Genomic DNA, 23230 nt, shown 5'->3' with positions numbered 1-23230 from the left:
CCCAGGTGGCTTAGTTAAGCATCTATTTGCCTTCGGCTCAGGCCGTGATCCCTGGGAGTTTTGGGATTGAGACCCATGTCAGGCTCCCTGCTTTGCCTCCTCTTTTGCCATGCTCGCTCGCTCTCTCAAAAATCTTAAAAAAAAAAAAGTGAAAGATGGTTTTATGGTGAACCCAAAATAGTTCTTTTGGGTGTGCTTTCTGATGGTAAAAACTCCAGTCTAGGATATACAACCCTTTTAAGGGGCGCCTGGGTGGCTCATTTGTTAATAAGCATCTGCCTTCAGCTCAGGGGAGCCCTGCATCAGGCTCCCTGCTCAGGGATAAGCCTGCTTCTCCCTCTCCCACTCCCCCTGCTTGTGTTCCCTCTCTAGTTGTGTCTGTCAAAATCTTTAAAGTAAAAAATAAAAAAAAAAAAATAAAACCCTTATAAGTATCTTGCTTCTAATTCATGCTGAAGTGTGGGGTAGTAGTAGATCAGAAACCAGACTAGGGCTGTTGGCTATGCTGCTAATGTGAAGTCTCAAAAGGATTATGTCCTTTTATTCTAAATGTAAGATATCTACAATTAAGGTATGAGGACACTGAAAATCGAAGCTGAATAGAGCCCGAAACTCCCAGATAAACTCTGAATATTGTAAAGAATTCCACATGTACCTCAACTAGTATTGTCCCAGGCAGGCACCATTTTTACAAGGACTTCATTTCATTTTCTACAGTCAGAAAGGACTTTATACAACTGGAAAAACAGCTAAGTATGAATACAGATCCAAGAGAAAACAGAATGCTTGTGAAGTTTTTTTTTTTTCCTTAAAGACTTTGAGAGAATCTGCAATTCCTTTCATCAATCCTAATCCTCTGTTTTAGTTTTATATATTTTAATAACATGCATATTTTAATTTTTAAGGCAGATGGTAAACTTTCCAGTTGGTCTGGTGAGATTTCTTGTCAGGGGGCAAACACTATTCACAAAATGGAATGCTTCATTTTATGAACTGTGAGGTAAAGCTAACTTGAGAAACTATAAAGAGCAAAGCTGCACAGGCAATGTAGTATGGCCCAAAATGTTTTATGTTTTCTTCCTTTCCATTAGGCCAGGGTAGCTTTCTACCTGCTACAATGGAAAACAGGAACTGCTATGAAGCCTGAAAATAGATACTCAAAACCAAATCCCAGAGCATTTTAGTAGGCTTAGGATCTTGAAAGCATTTTAAGTAGTAATTGCCCAGCTCTTCAAAAAGAGCTCCAAAGCTATGCTTAAGAACTTTTAATTCCACTCACACCTTTTGCTAACAAAGGTGAAGAGCTTTAGACCAGTTTAAACTGCAAACTGCAATTTTATTAACACTATTTTTCTCTCAAACCAAGTTCTTCATGCTGACATTCCCAGTGTTGGGAGGCACAAATACCATTAACCATCTTCATTCTTGGCATCACCAAGGAGTTCTTTCCCTATCTTGTTCTGAAGGATCAACAAAAGCTTGAGGTGTACGTTTCAGAAGATAAACTGCTGCATGAAGGCCCCCTATGTTCACCCAGACAGTATGTACCTTCCGCCACACATGTCCCATTCCAGATAATGCCTGTGTATACACAAAAAGGACAGAAGTAATTAGCAGAAAATCCGTAGACCAACCAGCAGTGTAGTTGGTAGTAAGAAACCATGGGGGAAGAGAAAACAAATCCTACTCAAACTAATATTCCTAAGTTTAAATAGAAGATCCTAACGTTGCCACAGGGTGAATTTTTGGGCTAATTTACAGCACCTTGGTAAAGCATTTCTTGTCCTGAGTAAGTAGTGCAGCTCGGCCTGTCCCTGGTCTACAGACACGGCTCATCTCCCGTAGGCAAGCTGGATAAAGGTTCCAGTTTCTCTTTTTGGAGCCCATCCTATAAAAGAAGGTTCAGTGAATCAAACACTTAGTAGATAAACACCTAGAACTATATGAAATGAGAAATTAAAAACTCATTACAATAAGAAAATGTTAAAACCTAAAAAAATAGTTGCCCTTTAGAAGCCAGGGCTTTGCCATTATATGCCAATAAAATGAGTAATCTGACTTATTAGTAAATGGCTTAGAAATATGAAACAGATGAACTGGCTACAGAACAGTTTCCTGACAACTATAATAGTTATATAAGTTGTCCTCTTAATGACTGTAATAAACAGATTACATAAACCAAACCAATGATGAGAAAACATTTATTCTGAGAATTAGAACCAAGTTTTCCTCAGCCTTTGTGAAGTACCCTGTAATTCAGCAATGGGCCCAGAAATGGATTAACCTGTGATGGCCAGGACCAAAATGCAGTTAATAAATGAGTTCTCAGAAGAAACAAAATGGGTGAATCCATCATACAATTCTTAAGTGAAAAAGTGCTCTAAGTCTACTAAAAGGAATTGAAGATTTCTGATAGAATGAGCTCTCAGAAGGTAAGTTTAACAAGTGAAGGTAAAACTCATTTTTTAAAAGCCAAGTCCCACCTTTTTCCAAATGGCATGTCTGTTACAATAATGTCCACAGAGCCAGTTCTCAATGGCAGATTGCAGATATCCCACTGAACAGCATCTATGGGCAAGCCCCAGGACACTTTGCTATGGGGACAAAGGAAATGTGCTTATTCTGAAGTATGAAATCTAAAAACATTTCTGAAGAGACTGCTATAAAATACAAAATGCTACTAAAATAACAGTATCATTGACATTAACAATAAGCAAAATTTTAAACCAAAATGTAGAAGAAATCCGAAGTTAACATGATAAAACTTTTCTAATGACAAAATCTGTAAATGACAATTTAAAAAATGGTTAAGGTTGGTTTCAAAAGATGTCTGGTTTCATCTACAATTTAAGAAAATTGATTAACGGGTAAACAAGATTGCAACACAAAGAACTACAAAAGATGACTGACAACAGTAATGAAACAGTAAATTATATAACTGAGAATGTAAAACATCAATGAACACAGGAAACAAAGATTATGAGGTGACACATCTAAAGTTTGGTAGATCTTTCAATAACAGGAAACCTAAAGAAACAGATACGTAAAATTAGTAAAACAGATACTTGTTTTAAAATTAAGCATGTATCACACAATGAAAAAATAAGACAGGAAAAGAAGGTTGAAAAAACAGATTAACAAAAGAATATAAATGATGCAAATCCTCATTAAGGCAAAGCTGCTGATATAACAAAATACAACAGGCAATAAGGCACAGGCTAAGAAAGGCAAATCAAAGATTGTGAGCAGAAATGAATGGTTATTCTATTGACAGTTAATGAAGAATTTAAGAGAAAATGTGCAATAAAGGCAGTCACTCCATAACGGGAAAAAAGCATAGATTATCAAAAGTAGCCATATTAATCACAATCACAGGTACCAATAACTGCAACAAAACAAGAAGTGAACAAAAAATAGTAAAATCAAGATGGATGGATAGAAATAGTACAGGTAGAATAGACAAAAAAGGTAGAGAGTGTCTGAAAAGCAAGATAAAATATATAGAAAATAGAAATAATTTGTTTGAAAATGTTTTATCAGGTTTCAAAAAAACTGGTGATGTACTAAGCCCCGAGAAAATTTCAATAAATACGCAACAAAACGTACCATAAAAATTCATCATCAATAAAATAAGTTAAAACCTTTCAACTACTTAGGTACAAAAAATGATCTAAACCCTTGCTATTCAAAGTTGGGCCACAGCCCCAGCACCATTAGTGTGACCCATAAACTTGCTAGGAAACACAAAACTCCTAGGTCCCATCTGAAACCTACTGAATCTAGTTAACAGGATCCCCAGGTGACTCATGCACATTAAATTTTGAGAAGCACTGCCCTAAACAACTACATCAGTGAGACAAGTACACAACCAACGATTTAAAAAGAAACCAAAATACAGAAAATTTATCATTTAAAAAAAAAAAGATTGTAACTTAAAGTTTAAATAATAAATTTAAAAAACCTCAACAGGAAATAGGAATAAAGAAACAAGCAATGAGCATAAAAACACAGAACAAACAGTGTATGAACTAAACAAAGCACTGGTGATTCTCATCAATAAAGGGCAAAAAAATAAGCAAAGAAGAGAATAACCAACATACAGACCTAAAACAGTATGAGGCATTCCATGTATAACTAACAAATAGGAATATCTGCATCAAATAGATAAGTATTTTTTTAAAACCATTGATTTCTATTTACAAAAACAAACCTCACATTAAGGGTTATGGAGGCAGCTGTCTCTAGGTTTCGTAAGGCCAATTATGGGATAGAACCACTTCCCTGGGCTATGTATTCAGGATATGGAGCATCTGTACTTCAACAAATATGCTGACCACTACCTACTCCTGCCACTTTGAGAAAATAAAGGGCATCAGCAGAGGAGAACACAGAAACAATTTTATGAGGCTTCTGGTGAGAAATGGAAGACCAAGTGACATTTCAACCAATTCTTCCAAAGACAAACGGAAAGAACGGTGAAAGGCTGGCACAAGGGGCATCACGGAGTGTAACCTGGAGTAGTGGGCCAGGGCTTAAGATATTGTAACAACAGATAGATAAAAAAACACAAAATTTCCCAGACACCAGTGGACTTCCAGTGCAAAGATAGGATACAGCTGAAGGACCTTAGAATATTTTGCTTGCAGGAGAGAGGATTTTGGAGGAATGGGATAGGAGGAGGGGGACTCTGGGCAGCTCTTCAAATGTCTGATGTTAAGCATCATGTGACACAGAGCTAAGATTTTTCTTTATGGATCCAGTGAGTCTAAAACAAATACATAGAAGGTACAGAGAGGAATTCAGTACACTAAAAGACATGACTAGAACTCCAAGCTGTGCAAAGACGGAACTGACAGCCTTCAGAGACAAAGTCATTACAGATGGTGACAGACGAAGGCCACTGGTCAGGATCTCCTATAGGTAATGTGAAAATGGCTTTCAGCTTTCTTCCAACTCTGACACTGCTTTAAAGTGCCAAATAATAGAGGAAAGGCTAAATAAACTGTAGAATTTCTACACAAATATGCAGTCATTTAAAAAAGACTATATAAAAATATTGAAAGTGTTTGAAAATTTGTAAAATTAAAATGAATCACATTATTTTTCCACTAAAAGGAATACAGAAATAAACAGTTGCACTGGGTGGGGAAATTACAGTAAAATATTTTTGTAAGTTATTTTCAATAAACGGTTTTAAAATTTAATGGCGTCTCACAGTATGTTCATTTTAGTTACAATGATGTCACCATGCACTGGGGGTATTAATTCATAAAGTCAATATGAAAAGTGATTATCTAAGTGTAAGAAATGCTACAAAATCTTTCAAATTTTTACCCTTCTTTAATTTGGCTCTTGGTCAATAAAGATGAGATGTTATTTGCTGCTCTATTCACAGCCAACGGATTATTATCACCAGCAATATGATAACAGTTAGACCATTCAGTAGCCCCCTAAAAGACAATAGTATATATTAAAACCAAAGTATCAAACTGCAAAAAAACAAAAACAAAAAACTCCCCAAAACCCAGAAATGATTAAAGGGAAAATCATTTCAATTGACTGTCAATAAACTAGACAATCCAATCCAATAATCCAATGGTTTTCTAAAGTGGTAGAACACTGCATGTCGTGAACTTTGCCATCCCCCTTGCTTGAAAAGCCCTCCTGTTCTTTCTCACTTGCTGAACTCCTATGCATCTTTCAAGACCTAGCTCAAATGTCACACTCTCTCACATTAACCCAACTCTCTTAGCTGTCTCTCATTTGCCTCCCTAACCCAAAGCACTTTGTTACATACTCTGTCACTGCACTTGTTTCTAGTTATTTCTATACCTGTCTACCTTTCAAGAAATCTCCCTAAGGACAAGTCTCATATTCTATGCAATCCCTCAGGCAGCAGTGTGTGGCACACAGTAAGCATTACAGACCTGAAATAAAACCATGGTTTGAAAAACTTAACCAAAGTGAAGTGACCAACCTATACCCTTTTGTGATTACAGGATTTTATATAATCTGATATATTGGGGTATTTGAAAATTTCAAATAAAATATAATACCCACTGCATAGGCCTTTGAATGATACCACCACATCCCTGAAAAGATTCTGTAGTGTTAAGTCAGAAACATGTCAACAGAACATAAATACCAATGTTACATATCATTTGTGGAATGGAGGTGACACCCTACCCTAGGCTGAACAATGTTCCATGTAGATTCACAGGTTTCTGATATGAAAGCAGAGGAAGTTCTGCCCTCTGTATAGGGATGAGGAACAAATACCTCTTCTTCCTTTGTAAACAGTAATATAACCCATATCCATGAACACAAGGCTTCATCGCCTTTTCTTTTTCCTACACACTTGAGGGTGATGTAGAAGAGACCTACAGAATTGGATGAAAGCCTCTCAAGTGATTCTGATTCCCCAACACTCATTTTTTGTCTCAATCTGTTTAGACTTTTGGCCTCTGAAAAAGATGGATTTTGTAGTACTTCCAAATTTTAAAAGGAGAACTCTAGATCACTATTTTATACTTGGGTTAAGAATTCTATATACATACTGTCAATCATTTCATAACTTCGTTCATTCTGATCATGTATCAGTATAGATTTTTCTGTATTAACATTCTCATGTCTACACTTACATGGAAATGCTTCAACCTTTTTCTGTATCTTTTTGGAGGGTGGGCTCTTCTGGACTCTGTAGCTCTGTTGTACATTTCTTGATACAAAGTGACTTTCCCTATTTCAGACATAGGTACATCAAGGTTTAATGCTAGAGAGGAAGACTCTGCTTTGTTCCTGGAATTCTTGACAACAACTGAGTTTTCTCTGTGGGCAGCTCTTTAATCATAGTAAATTTCTCTAGCTCACACTACCAGAAAACAGTAGTCATCTAGACTACCAAGATTTCCTTCTGGGATTTTAGCTCCCAAATGACACATGCCATTTTCTAATTGCAATTTGAATATTATTTTTCCCTTTGTGGGTTGCTTTGGACTTGTTCACCTGTCCAGTTTCTGCCCACTCATAGAATCTGTGTATCTCCTTGCAGTTTATTCCCACTGGCTTTAGATACTCTATGTAAGAAATTACTATGTCTCATAAATTTAAGCAATTTTTTAAAATAAATTTAAGCAATTTTAAAGAGGAGCACCCTCTTCCAAATTATTTGTAAAAGTTTAGATAATACTGATTCAAGGAGACTCTACTGTTAAATGTTCTCCACTTAGAAAATGCCTTTCCATTTCCTGTTTTGCTTTAAGTAGTTTTTGAGTCCTCTTAGTATCACAGTAATTTTGAAAACTATTTAAGAGTGTTTGTGTGTAACCATATTAGACTTCCTGAAAAATCTAAATAACATTATCATAGGTTTCTCCATTTTACAACTATATTTACTCCCTCCAAGAGCCTAAGTGGATTAAGAAGCATAATCTCACTTTATAGAGATGGAACACCCTCCTCCAGTGTATGCTTATGCCTTCGAGTCTACCAATTGTCTTTTATAAAAAAGGGACTCACCAGTTTGTAACTCTCAGCCTCCTCTGTAATCCACTGAGTAACCATCACTTATAAGCTACCAGTCCTTAGCTAGTTGTAGTAAGTGGTTATATCCTTCACACAAAAATCCCTGCTTTACTAGTGCAATTTTTTTAATTTTTTTTTTTAAACTAGTGCAATTCTTTTAAAACTCTTGGGGGTCCACTCACCCAACCCCGATGATTTCATTATGTGTAATTTGCCCTTTAGGTCTAGAATATTCTAGATGTATCACTTGCTTATCCAAAAGATAAAGAAACGTCATTACCTCTATTGGTATTGCTCCTGTTCCACACATCGGATCAACTATTATATCAGTAGGTTGAGGAGCACAGAGCCTATAGAAAAGAAAACAGCCTATATCAAAAAGACTTCAATCAATAGCTGGGGCTTTCACATTGACTATTCCTGAAGCCGTAAGATCAAGGACCTATTATGCTAGCATAAAGGAACACCAATTAATTTTCATTTTAAAAATCAATTTGTAATTAAGAGATTGACTCTATATCCTAGAGCTTTAAAAAAAATTACGTATAGCTAAAGTACCCTCTGACTCATCCAAAATCACATTTCACTGACAGATGGAATTTAGCTTCCAGATCTTTTATTTTTTGGGGGGGGGGCTGAAACCCGAGAGCTTCCAGATCTTTTAATATATACGTGTGTATCTATCTATCCAACCATGTCTTTAGAAAACACACAGTTTTATTTTGTATATAAACCTGTATTGTTCCATAAGAAAAAAAAATCTCAACTGTGTTTCAAGTAAAACATGTATTGATAAGTATCGATGATAAGTTTATTGGCAATTAGACATTTAGTATTCCTTTCCTTATGAATTTAATTTTAAAGGTAAGAACCTTGCCAGAAATAACTGCTTTACTTTGAGCACTCCATATTTACCAAGCCATGGATTTAAGCTCTTTGCATTATCTCATTTAATCTTTTTAACAACCCTTCAGTTTTTCTGTGGATTCCCCAAGATTTCTCAGTATCTTTCCTATAAATACCCCTTCCTATGCAATCATCGTTTTTTTTTTATCTTGAACTAGCTTACTTAGGTTTCTAATAGTTGCACCCAAAAGAAGTCTCCATGTTCCTGGATCCTACCATAATGCCTGGCAATACATTATAAATGTTTGTTAAATGAAGGAAGAAAGACTGGGAACTGTTCCTTTATCAAATGGGCCCAGTATTCTATTACTGTCATTATACTGATAGTTTCCAACTGTGCTGAACTGTGACTCCATGGATGAGCAGAGTGAAAGAGGAAACAAAGACTGGAAGAGAAGGAAATATAATAATTAACAATTAGTCAGTGCCAGGATATACCAGACACTATGTAACAGGTATTAAGCATATATTTCTACATCTACTCCTCACTAACAATCCTTTAAGTCTCACATCAAACCCATTTTGCAGTCTGGAGAACAGAAACCTCAAGAAGACAACCTGTCCTAGAGGTGGAAAGAAGCACCCAATAAAAGGGCAAAGGACAAACGAGAAAGCAAGCTAGGTCTTGCACTTGAAAAAGTGGAAAATCCTGGATGATTCCTGAGATGCTGTGAGTATAAATTTTAAAAATATTAGTAAAAGCTCCCTGCGTTCATTTACACATTATACACTTTTTTTGACCCCACCCCACACCCCATATCATACACATTTAAAAAAATCTCTGCTTTCAGGGCGCCTGGCTGGCTCAGCCGGTATAGCATGTGACTCTTGATTTCCAGGTTGTGAGTTTGAGCCCCACAATGGGCTTAGAGATTACTTAAAATAAATAAATAAAAATATAAAAATCTCTGCTTTCATCTGCTTCAGGGCACAGAAATTAAACACAGCAAAATTTGCTGTATTTCCCAACATACAGTATATCCTTTGTAAACAGAAATGTTCAGAGGCAGATGAAAACTACTGTTCTCATTTTAAAATCAAGAAAATGGAGATGGTAGTTAAGTGATATTTTCAGGATTACAAGGAATCAACACTGGATACAAGAGAAAGAAACAGATCATTTGCTTTTTATCCTGTTGTTTAGCCACTAAATTCCAACACAGTACTTCATACAATATTCAGGTGTTTTAAAGGGAAAACTCAAATCAAGGTGTCACTTTTTAAAAAAAAGATTTTTTTAAAAGATTTTATATATTTGAGAGACAGAGAGAGAGGGAAAGAGAGAACAAGCAGGGGGACGGGGAGAGGGAGAAGCAGACTCCCTACTGAGTGGGGAGCCTGACGAAGGGCTTGATCCCCTAACCTGAGATCATGACCTGAGCTGAAGTCAGACACTTAACCAACTGAGCCACCCAGGTGCCCCATGATTTATTTATTTTAGAGAACAAAAAGAGAGAGAGCAGGAGGGGCAGAGAGAAAAAGAACGCGGGGGGGGGGGGGGAGGGAAGGAGGGAGAGAGAGAATCCTCAAGCAGATTTTCCGCTGAGCACAAAGCTCAACATGGCGGGGGGAGCGGCTTGATTCCAGGACCCTGAGATCATGACCTGAGCTGAATCAAGAGTCAGACACTTAACCAACTGAGCCACCCAGACACCCCCCAAGGTGTCACTTTAATCTGGATAGTAAACCCATTCTCTTACCTAAGCATCCCATAGGCAAGAGTAGATCTAAGTGTTGTAGGTCCAAAATGTGTGATATTTCTTCGGTGGAGACTCTCTTCTGTCAATGCAATGCCCACAACAATTTCATTATCATGGATGTTCAAAAGAACCTATAAAGGAAAAACAAAAGAGAATAAAATAGGGGCACTTGGCTGTCTCAGTCACTAAAGCATGCGACTCTCAATCTCAGGGTTGTGAGTTTAAGCCCCACATTGAGTGTAGAGATTGCTTAAAAAGAAAATCTTAAAAATAAATAAATAAATAAAAGCTTTAGGATTGCTCACATTGCACTAAAATTTTTTATTAATTAAATTTTTTTACTTTATTATTGAGCTATACTTTGCATAAAGTCGACAAATCCCAAATATACAGCGCAGGGAATTTTTACCTATATACACTGTGTAACTGTTACCAAGATAAAGATATACGGTATTTCTAGCACATGCCAGAAGGCTCCCCTTGTCCTCTGACAGTCGGTACCCACCGAAAGTAATCATTAATCTGACTACCACCACCACAAATTAGTTTCCTTTTTTTGAACTTCATATAAATGAAATCATCTAGTATGTACTCTTAAATTTTAAAACCTGTTTTACTCTTTTCATTCACTGTAAGTTACTATAAACAGATATCCCCTGAATTTTTACAGTATCAAGATATTTTGTAGGTTTATGGGTTATACACATTTTTAAAAATTTTAACTTTTTGAGAAATTTGAGAGAATGAGGGAGAGAGAGCGAGCACGAGAGGGGGGAGGGGCAGAGGACAAAGCAGACCGAACCCCCCGCCCCAGCAGGAAGCCTGATACAGGATTCCAGCCCTGGACTCCAGGATCATGACCTGGGCTGAAGGCAGTCGCTTAACCAACTGAGCCACCCAGGTGCCCCAGGAGGCTGGGGTTTATTTTAAATACGTACTCCACTTTTTTTAAGTAGTAAAACTCTACAACCAAGACACAAAAAAACCAAAATAACTGCTTTAATTCTGGTTGAATTTTATAATCTGAAAGTCCACATAATGTAAAAAGTACTAGATTAAAAAACTCAAAGTTTTTTTTTTTTTTTTTTAAGATTTTATTTGCCAGAGAGAGAGCATAATAAGCAGAGGGAGTGGCAGGCAGAGGGAGAGGGAGCAGTAGACTCCCCGCTGAGCAGGGAGCCCGCTGTGGGGCTCAATCCCAAGACCCTGGGATCATGACCTGAGCCGAAGGCAGCCACTTAACTGACTGAGCCACCCCAAAAAACTCAAGTCTTAATAGCTCCCATCTACTGAGCACTCAGTATACAGCAGGTATCAAACCAAATACCAAAATGTATTATCTCATTTAACTTTCAGGACACACTTAAAAGTATATGCTACCGCTGGCTCCACTTGAAAACAGAGGCTCAGAGACAGTATCTTGTCCAAAGTTATGCAGTTGTAGAGTCAAAATCTGAATCTAGATTTGTCTTGTAGCGCATGCTCCTGTTAACCACACCCTATTAGCTCTGTAGCCGCAATATAGCCACCATAAAATTGGTTAGTCTAAAAATGCTACCTATCTGTGACAGCCTTCTTGAATCATCATAATCAGAGCCTATACGTACCTCCACATCAAAGTTGGTCATGTCAGCCTTCCACTTAAAGTAATCTTGAACAGCACCCCCAAAATCTCTTGCAGCCTCATTTGAGGAAAAGCAATGTTTCTCTCCTGCCCGGTTGCATGTGACTCTAAACTTTAGCACTTTAGGATGAGTTTCTTCTTTTAAACTTTCATCCTTCTCGTCTTTGCAAGATGCCAAATCATCACCTACTAATGTTGATATCTCTTCTTTGATGGCTGGATTTTCATAATAGTCTAAGATATGGCAATCCAAGGTATTGTTAGTGAATCCTTTTTTATCATCTTTCTCATCTGTCTTGTCTCCTTGTCCATTATCAATCTTCTCTTTACCTGAACTCTGATTCATCTTTTTGCGCTTTGTTTTTTTTTTCTTGAAACTGGTGTTAATTTTCCATACTTTTAAAGGGTCTGACCATGGAAGCTTCCCAGCCAGTTCTTCAAAATCCTTTAGAACTTCTTCCTGTAAAGGACAGAGAATGAAATCCATGCATCTCTCACCACTTTCGTTGAACAAATCCCTACACTTTGCCTATAGACTACATTAATCATTACACTGGGGGAGGTAGGAGTGCAGAACAGAAGAGGAAATAAGATAATGTCTATGATTAAAGAAATTAAAGTTTCACTGAAAATTAAGATAAATACAAATTAAGCAACTTAAAAATACTACTAGACCAGTAGACCAGAAGTTGGGTTTAAGATTAAAATGTAAGCAATCAGAAACTATTAAAAATGGTTGCCTCTAGGGAGGGGAAGTGGGTGGATGAAAAACGGGAGAGAGGGCAATTTACCTCTCACTGACTGACTTCCTTCTGAATTTTGTGCTATGTATATATACTACTTTTAAAAGTAATTTTTAAAAAAGTATTATTTATTTATTTTTTAAGTAATCTCTATATCCAACGTGGGGTTCAAACTCACGACCCCAAGATCAAGAGTTGCACACTCCACTGACTGAGCCAGCCAGGTGCCCTTAAAAATTACTATTTTTTAAAAGGAAAAGGAAACCAGAAGCGGTGAAAAATGTCTCTCTCCAGTTTCTAAATAGCACCCAGAATCTTTTTAAAATGAAGCTTCCAAGAATGAAGCAAACTGAATTGAGTCAACTTCTGAAGAAGATAAAATTTGAAGAAGTTACTGGGAGCGGCTATTTTATATTACGACTGCTTTTTAAAATTTTGTTCATGGATCCAATAAAATCTAGATCTCTAATATTTTTAAGCCCAAGCCCCTTGGACACTGCAGCTCTGTGCAGTTTTTGCTTATACACAATCCACTCTTTGAAGCTAATTAAGCCGAAGAAGCCTGGGAATAAAGTTTGAAACAAGGTTAATAAAGTTCTTTGCCTAGGATACGGTTTTATTTTTTATTTCATTGACACTGATTTGTACACAGAAAGCAAAGCTGTTTATAGAAAGCTAAATCATGGCATGTAATATGGCTGGTAATTGATGAAATTTGATTAAAGATTTTAAATGGCCGTATAATAAAAAAAAAAAAAAGTAAATCTGATTGGGTACCTGGATGACTCAGTCAGTTGAGCGCCTGCCTTCAGCGAAGGTCATGATCCCAGAGTCCCAGGGTCAAGTCCCGCAGCAGGCTCCCTGCTCAGCCAGGAGTCTGCTTCTCCCTCTGACCCACCCTCCTCTCATGCTCTCTCTCTCAAATAAATAAAATCTTAAAAAAAAAAAAGTAAATCTGATCATGCCCCTCCCTTGCTTAAAGCCCCTCAGTAGCTTCCCACTGCACATATAATATTTAAATTCCTCGAAGAGCCCAACATAATCTGACCTCTGCCTATTTCTCTTACATCACTTCAGGACTGTTCTCTCCCCCGCTCCCTTTTCACCTCTACTTCGAAGATACTTGCTTCATGTGGTCTCTGCACTGCTGGCTCCCTTCTCATTATTAATAGTAATTTAAAAGGCATATCCTCTGAGAGACCTGCTCTTCATAAAGCAGTCCTTTCAAGTCATTCTCTTCCCATTTTATTTTATAGAGCTCAGCATTATCTGAAGTTACTAGGTTTATGTTTTGTTCACCATGAAGGCTTCTCCCAGAAGTAGGGTGGAAAGGACCTTACCTGTCTTGACCACTGCTGTAAGCCACATGTCTAGAACAGTGCATGGCATACAAATAGCACTCAATAAACAGCTACTGGATAATGTGATTAATGTTAAAATGGGTGGTGCAGGGCTGTGCTGTCCAATTCAGCAGCCATTAGCCACAGGTAGCTAGAGGGAAAGTAAAATGAGGGGCACCTGGGTGGCTCAGTTGTTAAGCAGTCCACCTTCAGCCCAGGTTGTGATCCTGGGGGCCTGGGTTTCAGCCCTGCGTGGGGTTCCCAGCTCAGCGGGAAGCCTGCTTCTCCCTCTGTCCCTCCCCTGTTTGTGTACTCTCTCTCACCCTCTCTCTTTCGAATAAATAAATCTTTAAAAATAAAATAATACAAGAAAGAAAGTAAAATGATTTAAAATGAAAAGCTCAGGAGCACCTGGCTGGTTCAGTTGGTAGGACATGTGACTCTTGATCTCAGGGTCATAAGTTCAGGCTGCACAGAGCACAGAGCTTATTTAAATATATATATATATATATATATATATAGATAGATAGATATAAACAGCACAACAAGCCTCAGTTTCTCAATCACATGAGCCACATTTCACACGCTAATGGCTAGTGGTTACTGTGTTGGACAGTGTAGACCCAAAACATTCCAGTGAGAAGGTTCCATTGCAGAGTGCTGGTATAGACAGTATATGCTACTGACGATCAAATTCGAAAGAGATCAGTGTTCACTGATGGCACTGAGACTTGAAATGGGGAGGACGGAGGGTTTTGATATTAATTGAAACCTGATGAATAATGGTAAATTTCAGGTTCGGCAAATTCAATTCTATTTACAAATTATTTCCCTTTTATAAAGGGCATCTACAGGACTTGGAGGTTTAATGTGATGGAGAACACTGGCACAGCCCCTTTCTTTCTCCAGACACCATTCTAAACACCACCACCAATGGAAATAACAACTTTATCTTAATAGAATCTACGATACCTGTAACCTTGAACCATAACATAACAATTCTAACATAAGAGTTCCCAAGTGTAGTGAAGGTCAAACAGAGGTGCAGGAACACACCACAGGAAGAATGCCTACAGATTCAGACAAAGGTTAGAGCAGTCTGCAAAGCTGTAGCAAATAAACTGTTCTTTGGAATAGCAGAGAAGTATATATACTGACAGAAGGAGCTTCCCTGGACGTCATTTATACCAAGAACAAGCAAGGGAGAGAAATGGAGGCTAAACAAGGAATCTTAGAGACATGCTCTATTGCTATGTTCATAAGGTAGAGCTTGGGAAGAGTTGTTTTACAGTGTAAATAACCCTGAAGCTGCTGATCTCTTCAGGTTAGAGAGGAGTAATGGTTAAAAGAACTTATGCAATAGTATGGAAATTATACCTCAATAAAGCTGTTAAAAAAAAAAAAAGAAGGAACAGAGACCTCATTCACCTACAACCCTTTGTCAGAAGGAACTTAACAGCAAGCAGGGGAATTTCGTGATGGCCTGGAACAGTTCCTGGTTCCTCCCACAGGAGCCTCCTATCAGGAGCAGGTCCAGGAGGAACTTCCTCATTCACAGATGAGCAATCATCAAAAGTTATCAGCACGAGATTTATATGAACATAAGAAAAGAACAAAGGAGGAAAGGAACAGAAAAACAAAGAGCAGACAGAAAACAGTGACCAGAAAGACAGTGCCGTAGTGAAAACTGTGATCAAGCATATTGACATGATAGAAAAAAAATGGAATGAGGAAATACCTTGGTTAAATAAGAGCTCCAAGCAGAGATATAAAAGCAGAAAGATGAGGTGAGCCACCATAAAAAGATGAAACAGGAGCTTGTAGAGTTCAAAGAACCAAGTGGAATGAAAAAATAAAACCATTGCAAAATGAAGACCATATTGAAAGCACCACATACAAAAGACACTGCTGAAAACACAGTAAGGGATGTGGAGAAAGGTAAAGCAAATACAACGCAAGTGGGCAAAAGTAAAAACAAGATTAAAGAAAATCTTAAAACATGAAAGAAAGTCAAGAGATCCTACATATGCATAACTGGTTTATGTGTGAAGAAAGGATTTGAGATAATGAAAGAAAAAATTTAGGGGAACCTGGCTTAGTTGGTAGAGCATGTGACTCTTCATCTCAAGGTTGTGAGTTTGAGCCCCACACTGGGTGTAAAGTTTACTTAATAAAAAAAATAATAATAATTAAAGAAAAATTTCAAGAAATGTATGTGGATGTGAACTTCTCTACAGACTGACATGTCTTGACAAGGAATTACTGACAATAAGACACATCCTGGTGAACTTGTAAGACTTCAGAGATTAAAAATAAAATCTGGGCATAAAGCAAAAATACCAAGAAAGCAACAAATAAAGGAGACAGAAACAAGATGGCTTCAGAATTTTCCATGGCAACATTTAATGCTAGAAGAAAAAGAATACTGCCTACAATATTTTTCAGGAAGAAAAGCGTGACTCCAAATTTTATACTTAAACTCTTCATCAAACGTAAAGGTGAAAAACAATCATTACTGAACTCACGCCATTCAAGAGATAAAAAGAAAACAGGGATTATGACTACAAGCAGAATCTGTCATTTGTAAATATCACAAATTGGAATGTAGTTAGAGGAGGAAGGAAAGAGATGCTGACATCTTCCTCTGTGAAGAGATAAAAGGACAGACGTTAAAGCTGGTTAAGTAAATGTATTTAAAAGCTGGGGTTGGGGTGCCTCAGTGGCTCATTCGGTTAAGCTTCCAACTCTTGATCTCAGCTCAGGTCTTGATCTCAGGGTCATGAGTTCAAGCCCCACGTTGGGCTCCATGTTGGGTGTGGAGCCTACTTAAAAAAAATAATAATAAATAAATAAAAGCACGGGGGTCAACACTAAGAAAACAGTAAAACTGGAGGGTGAAAAAGGAGGGGAGACATGGAAAATATGCTAACTTCATCACTGCTCTTAGCAGGGATTCAAAAAATACTACATAAAATAGTAGTTTAAAAGTTGTAGTTATAATAACAGCTAGAAGAAACCTTACAGCTGGGGTTTCAGCACCAAACAAAACAACACAAAACAAAAACAAAACTTTCCAAACTAGTATAAAACAATGTGGAAAAATGCAAAGAAAACACATAAAGAAACTTTAAATGAGAAAAAGCTGAATGTGTGTAACATAAATGTGACAGAACCAAGACCAAACATTTCTGACCTAGCAATAAGTACTGGTAAGATAAACTATTTTAGGGATGCCTGGGTGGCTCAGTCGGTTAAGCGGCTGCCTTCGGCTCAGGTCACGATCCCAGTGTCCTGGGATCGAGTCCCACATCAGGCTTCCTGCTCAGCGGAGAGCCTGCTTCTCCCTCTGCCTGCCACTGTCCTGCTTGTGCTCTGCCTCTCTCTCTGACAAATATAAAATCTTAAAAAAAAAAAAGATAAACTATTTTATTAAACAGAAAAATGACCCACAGATTGAATATGTAGATGGATATATACAGGATATTTGCTAAACCACTGTAGTAACAAGAGTATGAAAACCCTAATGTCCTAAATGGGAACGACTGAATTATGATATAGTGAAATCCAACATGATATTGGCATGATCTTCAAGATATAGGAGAAAAGGCACAGCACAGAACAGTATGTGTGGCATGCTTTCATTTGTATAAGTACATAAAATGCAAATATTTATAAAATATCTCTAAAACTGGTAAAGCTGCTGCCTCAAGGGAGGGAACTGCATGGTTTGGAGATGGAGGAACAAACACTTTTCACTGCATATCCTTTGGGTCTTTACAATTTTGTTCTAAGTACACATGTATTTTTTTTTAAATTTTTTTATTATTATTTATTTATTTAACAGAGAGAGACAGAGTGAGAGAGGGAACACAAGCAGGGGGAGTGGGAGAGGGAGAAGCAGGCTTCCCTGCAGAGCAAGGAGCCCGATGCGGGGCTCAATCCCAGGACCCTGAGATCATGACCTGAGCCGAAGGCAGACGCTTAACGACTGAGCTACCCAGGCGCCCCTAAGTACATGTATTACCTAGTTTAAAAAAATAAAAACCATGTAAAGCACAAATAATATCCCTTTTTTTTAAACAGGTTAATCAATTCATGATATCTGAATACTTTAAAAGGACTTATTAGAATACTAATTAATATGCTTTTTATAAGAAATGGGAAGGTATAATGCCACAAACAATGAAACTGATGGTTAACAGAAAGCAAGAAGCAAATATTTAAGAATGAGGGTATGGGGCTATGTTGCAATTTAAGTCCATAAAGGGAAAGGCTTAACAAATTTTCATGGTCACATACACGTCCTTGCACAGATCTGAAAATCTACCTTAATACTTGCTGCTCTTCTTTTGGGACTTTCACCAGCAAACTCTTTTGCAGTTACTTACAAAGCAATTCTGAAAAGCTGGCTCATGGAGAACCACTATATAGTATCAAATTCACCTCCAAGTAGAGTTCAAAACCATCCAAAATAATTCAAACTCCTAAGATGCCAAAAACATAGGAATTTAAGAAAATATTAATAAAGGCCAGAATTTAAGATGGAATTTTACAGGGTTTTTTAAATTTATTTTTTTATAGTTTTTAAAAATGCCTGTTAGCATTTACTCATGTACAGAACTGGCTGTCAAAATTTCCAAATACTAAGCAGCAAAAATTTTCAGTAGCCTGCCTGTTATGTTCTAGTTTTATTGATACGATTCAGTTGACAATAATTATCAGAAGTCTGCAGGGTTATAATACTAGTGCTGAAAGTTACATTTTTAGTTAATAAAATTTTAATCTATTTTCAGCCTGAATTCTTTTAGGTCTGGTTTTATTTTCTCTAGATTATGGGTTCATATCACTTTGATCAGTTTCTGAATAATGCTTTGGAAATCAACCTGTTGCCAATAAATAAAAACTAGAGAATTAGGCAGTATAGCACAGACTTTAAAGACGCACTGTTTCTAATACAGGCAATACAACTGACAGAAAAAAGTTTTCAAGCATCTGACTCTGCAAACCTGACCAAAAAACAATGTGGAAAAATACTAAGGCCTTACTGCAATCCATTTTTCAAACTTCAACTTAGGCAGCATATCAATATTTAGGAATCAGATGCTAAGTACAAATTAGAAATAAAGCTGTTGTCTTAACAAATGAAGGAGTTATTTAGATATTATTTTGGTTTTATTTCAAAAAATGAAGTTAGAGAAGAAAGGGCAAAAGGAGAAATGTGAGAGAAAGTGTTATTTGTAGATGATTCAGTCACTTTGATTCACAGTCTGGAAGCAATTCTATATATAAGCAAAGCTAATCTAAAGTATATACTTTTTTGGGGCGCCTGGGTGGCTCAGTCGTTAAGTGTCTGCCTTCGGTTCAGGTCACGATCCCAGAGTCCTGGGATCGAGCCCCGCATCAGGCTCCCTGCTCAGCGGGAAGCCTGCTTCTCCCTCTCCCACTCCCCCTGCTTGTGTTCCTTCTCTCACTGTCTCTGTCCAATAAATAAATAAAATCTAAAAAAATAAAAATAAATTAAAAAATATATACTTTTTTGTAAGAAAGTCAATTTATTTTGTTTCTTATACACTTCAAGATTTTTCTATATTTATTGACTTTTAACTTATTTTTTTGTTATTTTTTCATCTTTTACAAGAGATGTAACTGACATACATTATTTTAGTTTCATTGCACAACATGATTCAATATTTGTATATATTGTGAAATGATCACTATGTCTAGTTAACATGTCACCCTACATAGTTCTAAAAGTTTTTTGTGTGATGAAAACTTTTAAGATATACTCTATTAGCAACTTGCAAATATGCAGTACAGTATCAGTCATTATAGTCATCATGCTATAAATTACATCCCCAGGATTTATTTTATAATTTTAAGTTTGTACCTGTTGACCCTCTCCCACCTGTTTTGCCCACGACCCACAAAATTCATTTTTTTAAAAACAACTCTCGGCTGGGGTGCCTGGGTGGCTCAGTCAGTTAAATGTCCAACTCTTGATTTCAGCTCAGGTCATGATCTCAGGATTGTGGGATCAGGCCCCCCACTGGGCTCCGTGCTCAGTGGGGAGTTGGCTTGAGATTCTCCCTCTCCCTTTGCCCCTACTCCCCCACACAGTCTCTCTCCTCTCAAATAAATAAATCTTTAAAAATAAATAAATAAATAAATAAAAACAACTTCTGGAATGGGCTGTCAACAAATTTCTGATTTTTATTGTAAAAGCCTCCCAGTATTCTATATTACAAAAGGAGCAGTAATGCTAAACGATAGAATGCAAAATGTGGGAATAATCTCTTTGGGGAAGATGGCTGTAAGTCAGCTACCATGTTTGGGAAAACTTACCTTTGTTTCTTTGAACTGGTAATCTTTAAACTGCTTAACAACCACAAATAAGTTATCAACTGATCTCAGACAATGAACCTGGAGAAGGGAAAAAAATGTTAGAAACAAAGTTCTAAGAAAGCTTTTGAATCACACGAACTATCAACATTTATTTTTTTTTTTTTAAAGATTTTTTAAATTTATTTGACAGAGACACAGCAAGAGAGGGAACACAAGCAGGGAGAGTGGGAGAGGGAGAGGGAGAAGCAGGCTTCCCGCCGAGCAGGGAACCTGATGCAGGGCTGGATCCCAGGACCCCAGGATCATGACCTGAGCCGAAGGTAGACGCTTAACCATCTGAGCCACCCAGGCGCCCCTGAACTATCAACATTTAAATATAAAAATTAGGTATAAACATTTTAAAGAAGCTAATACCTGTAATTTGTACTTTAAATTTTCCCCATATCCCCAGTCTCCCATGTTTTTGGTTACCCATTAGCTTCTATTTCCCTACAAAAATGTAAGAAGGAAGATGGAAGGATAGCTTGAAGTGCTACCGAGGAAACACAGGTTTAGGGGAGAAAGGAAGATAAAGAAAGTCAAGTGGGGCTTATCATATTTCCCTCTTGGCTCCCTAGGATACACTGTAGAGTGCAGTGGTTAAGAGCACAGGGTTTGAGGTCCAGCTGTTATTACTAGCTGAGCAACTCTGCAGAAATTACTTATTCCTAAACTTAATGATTAATGAGGATAATAAAAGCACCTATCTTCACAAAGCTGCTGAGGTTATTAACTAAGATACTGGGTGGAAAACATTTGCTTGCCAATTCATCCCCCAAATATTTATTGGGTGTCTACTATATGCCAGACACTAAGAACACAAAAAACCCCAGACAATTCCTGCTCTCACAATGCTTATATGGTAATGAATATTGGTTAGCTTTTATTCAAGTGGGATGGCAGTTTGCTGACCACTTCTCCCTTTCAGTGATTCCTAATTACTTTCGAGCAAGAATTTCTTTGACACAGATTAAAAGAAAAATCTCTCCTAATATTTACTTCACCACCAAAGTCTAAACTTCAGCTAGATGTTGAAGTAAAGAAATTCAAAGACATTTGGCAGATATTCAGAATTTCTTCAAAAGTCACACAGGATTCTTTCTAGTGAAACATATTAGGATCACTTCTAAAAATATAGGAAACCTACTAGACAAACCAAATCAGTACCGAATGGAAAATGAGTAATACTTTAAAATCACCAGACATGGGGCAGAGCAAAGAAAAGCAAAAAGGATTCAAGAGGGGTCTGTAAGCCAGAAAATAATCATAAAATGACCTTTTTAGAAAACTATTTTAAATATTGTTTCATTCAAACCTGAGCCAGGCTTTCCACTGAAATGTCAAAATATATCTTGCCCCGGTCTTTGCTGATTTTGCATGATGACCCCAATTTCTCTCTCACTTCATCTGCAGCTGTTTGCTCAAAACCAGTAGGTACAGTGGCTCCAACAGTGACTTGGAGGTGCTCAGACTCACTTCTGGGATCACTTTCTGTCACTTGTATAGACCTCCAGTTCTCATGAAGGTTCACATCCAAGAGTTGGTTAGTGGCTTCTTGAACATCAGACATGTTGGCAGTGCTTCCAAGATTCCTAACACAGTCCCTTTAAAAGCAGTACAAAAAAGAAAAAGATAATGCCTAAACATATCACCTCATATTTCAACTATAATTAAAAACACCTGCTTTGGAAAGCTAGTGGAACAAGGCAACACAACTGATACCGCCACATGAAGTCAACACACCTGAATCAATATTCACCAAAGATAAAAGGATTGAAGAACATGGCACAGAGAACAGGATGTAAACTGTGCTATTATTTAAAAAACAATATAGATGCTAAGGAAGAAAAGTAGACAGAGAAATAGTATTTCCACAGCATGAAATGTTTGGTTTGGGACCATTTGTGTTGATAATAGCCACCTCGTACTGTTAACAATTCCCCAACAGAGGCTGCTAGAACACATTCAAATACATTTCTACATCTAGTCCTTTTTCAGCCAGTAGTTAAGAATTCGAATTTGGAATTGCAGACATGGATCTGAATTCTTGCCCTCACCATTCACAGGGTGAATGGCCTAAAACAAGTTTATTCTCCTATTCCTAAATTTCCTCATCTGCAAAAACGGGGATTAATTAATACCTCTCTTCTTGAGTTGTTGGGAGACTTAAGTGAGAAGAACATACTGCCAGGCCCACGATTAAAACCTTCTAAGAGGATATCTATCTTCTTCCTGTGACGTGGACAGTGACTCGTGCGTTTAAAAAAGATTAACTGAACATCTACGATATAATGACTGCCAATGTGTGAACGTCTACTACAGGCCAGGGTCTGGGATCCATGGACTGGCAACGTTATCTGTGAAACGTCCTGTCTGTAAGCGGAGGGACGGGGCGGGATTTAGAGAGGTGGGTAGTGGGGATCAATAGCGCTCACTAGATTTCCCAAAGGTTTTGTGACCCAAAACAACACAAGTAGGCACAGAGTACCTACAAGAGTACCTGTTCTTGCTCTATGCCCGGGCAGGCGACAGTGTATAACACTAAAAAGTCAGTTCCAGCCCCAAAGGAGCTCATAATCCCTGTGAATACGACTTCCATCTTCTAAATAAAGCAGCTGAAGCCCAAGAAAGGACATATCCCGCCCAGGGTGAGAGACAGCCGATCAGTGGCGCAGGCTAGAATGAAACCCACGTCCCCCGACTCACACCCGCAGGGCCCCAGTGACAGGAATCCCGGGGTGCAGGTGAAGGCCTAGAAGAAGCAACAAAAAACGCCCCGCAACAGGATCGGGCTGAAGTCCAGTTCGGTGATGGCTCGGGTCGCAAAACAAAGGTCGTCCCTCCCTCCCGAGGGTCAGACGCGCCACACCCAGCCACTCCCACCCACCGCCCGGTTACCGGCCGCCAGCGCAGACCCTTCTTGCTCCGGCACCCCGCCAGACCAACGCACTCAGGTCACGCCGCCGGAAGCCGCCTCGACTCCACCGGAAGCGGAAGTCAGGCTGCGCAATC

General features: G+C 38.0%; 1 protein-coding gene and 1 long non-coding RNA gene across 7 annotated transcripts in view; one reads left to right on the top strand and one right to left on the bottom strand.

The window, feature by feature from the left end:
- The window catches only part of LOC141374215 (uncharacterized), a 24319-nt gene extending 10075 nt beyond the window's left edge, over positions 1-14244 (top strand). Inside the window, exons 2-3 of the long non-coding RNA XR_012380950.1 lie at positions 8959-9100; positions 13754-14244. This is a non-coding gene — a long non-coding RNA (uncharacterized lncRNA). The remainder of the gene's footprint in view (positions 1-8958; positions 9101-13753) is intronic.
- THUMPD3 (THUMP domain 3 tRNA guanosine methyltransferase) lies at positions 1312-23230 on the bottom strand. Of its 6 annotated transcripts, none has more exons than XM_025884856.2 (10): positions 23117-23230; positions 21534-21822; positions 20180-20257; positions 11738-12214; positions 10131-10261; positions 7805-7874; positions 5335-5450; positions 2484-2594; positions 1765-1888; positions 1312-1581 (listed from the first exon to the last, which is right to left on the bottom strand). In XM_025884856.2, the coding sequence occupies exons 2-10, from the start codon at positions 21786-21788 to the stop codon at positions 1432-1434; spliced, it is 1512 nt and encodes a 503-aa protein (XP_025740641.1). In that variant the 5' UTR covers positions 21789-21822; positions 23117-23230; the 3' UTR covers positions 1312-1431. The 6 variants fall into 6 exon arrangements, with proteins under 6 accessions (XP_025740641.1, XP_025740642.1, XP_073757697.1 ...); XM_025884857.2 differs by having other exon boundaries at positions 23134-23156; XM_073901596.1 differs by lacking the exon at positions 23117-23230 and adding an exon at positions 22925-23099.

Source organism: Callorhinus ursinus, unplaced genomic scaffold, assembly GCF_003265705.2.
Source record: "Callorhinus ursinus isolate GAN/ISIS: 27379988/994484 unplaced genomic scaffold, GSC_fseal_2.0 scaffold15, whole genome shotgun sequence".
In the NCBI taxonomy this organism is placed as follows: Eukaryota; Metazoa; Chordata; class Mammalia; order Carnivora; family Otariidae; genus Callorhinus; species Callorhinus ursinus.
Note: the sequence above shows the minus strand (reverse complement) of the source record. Positions and strands in the feature narration are given on the sequence as shown.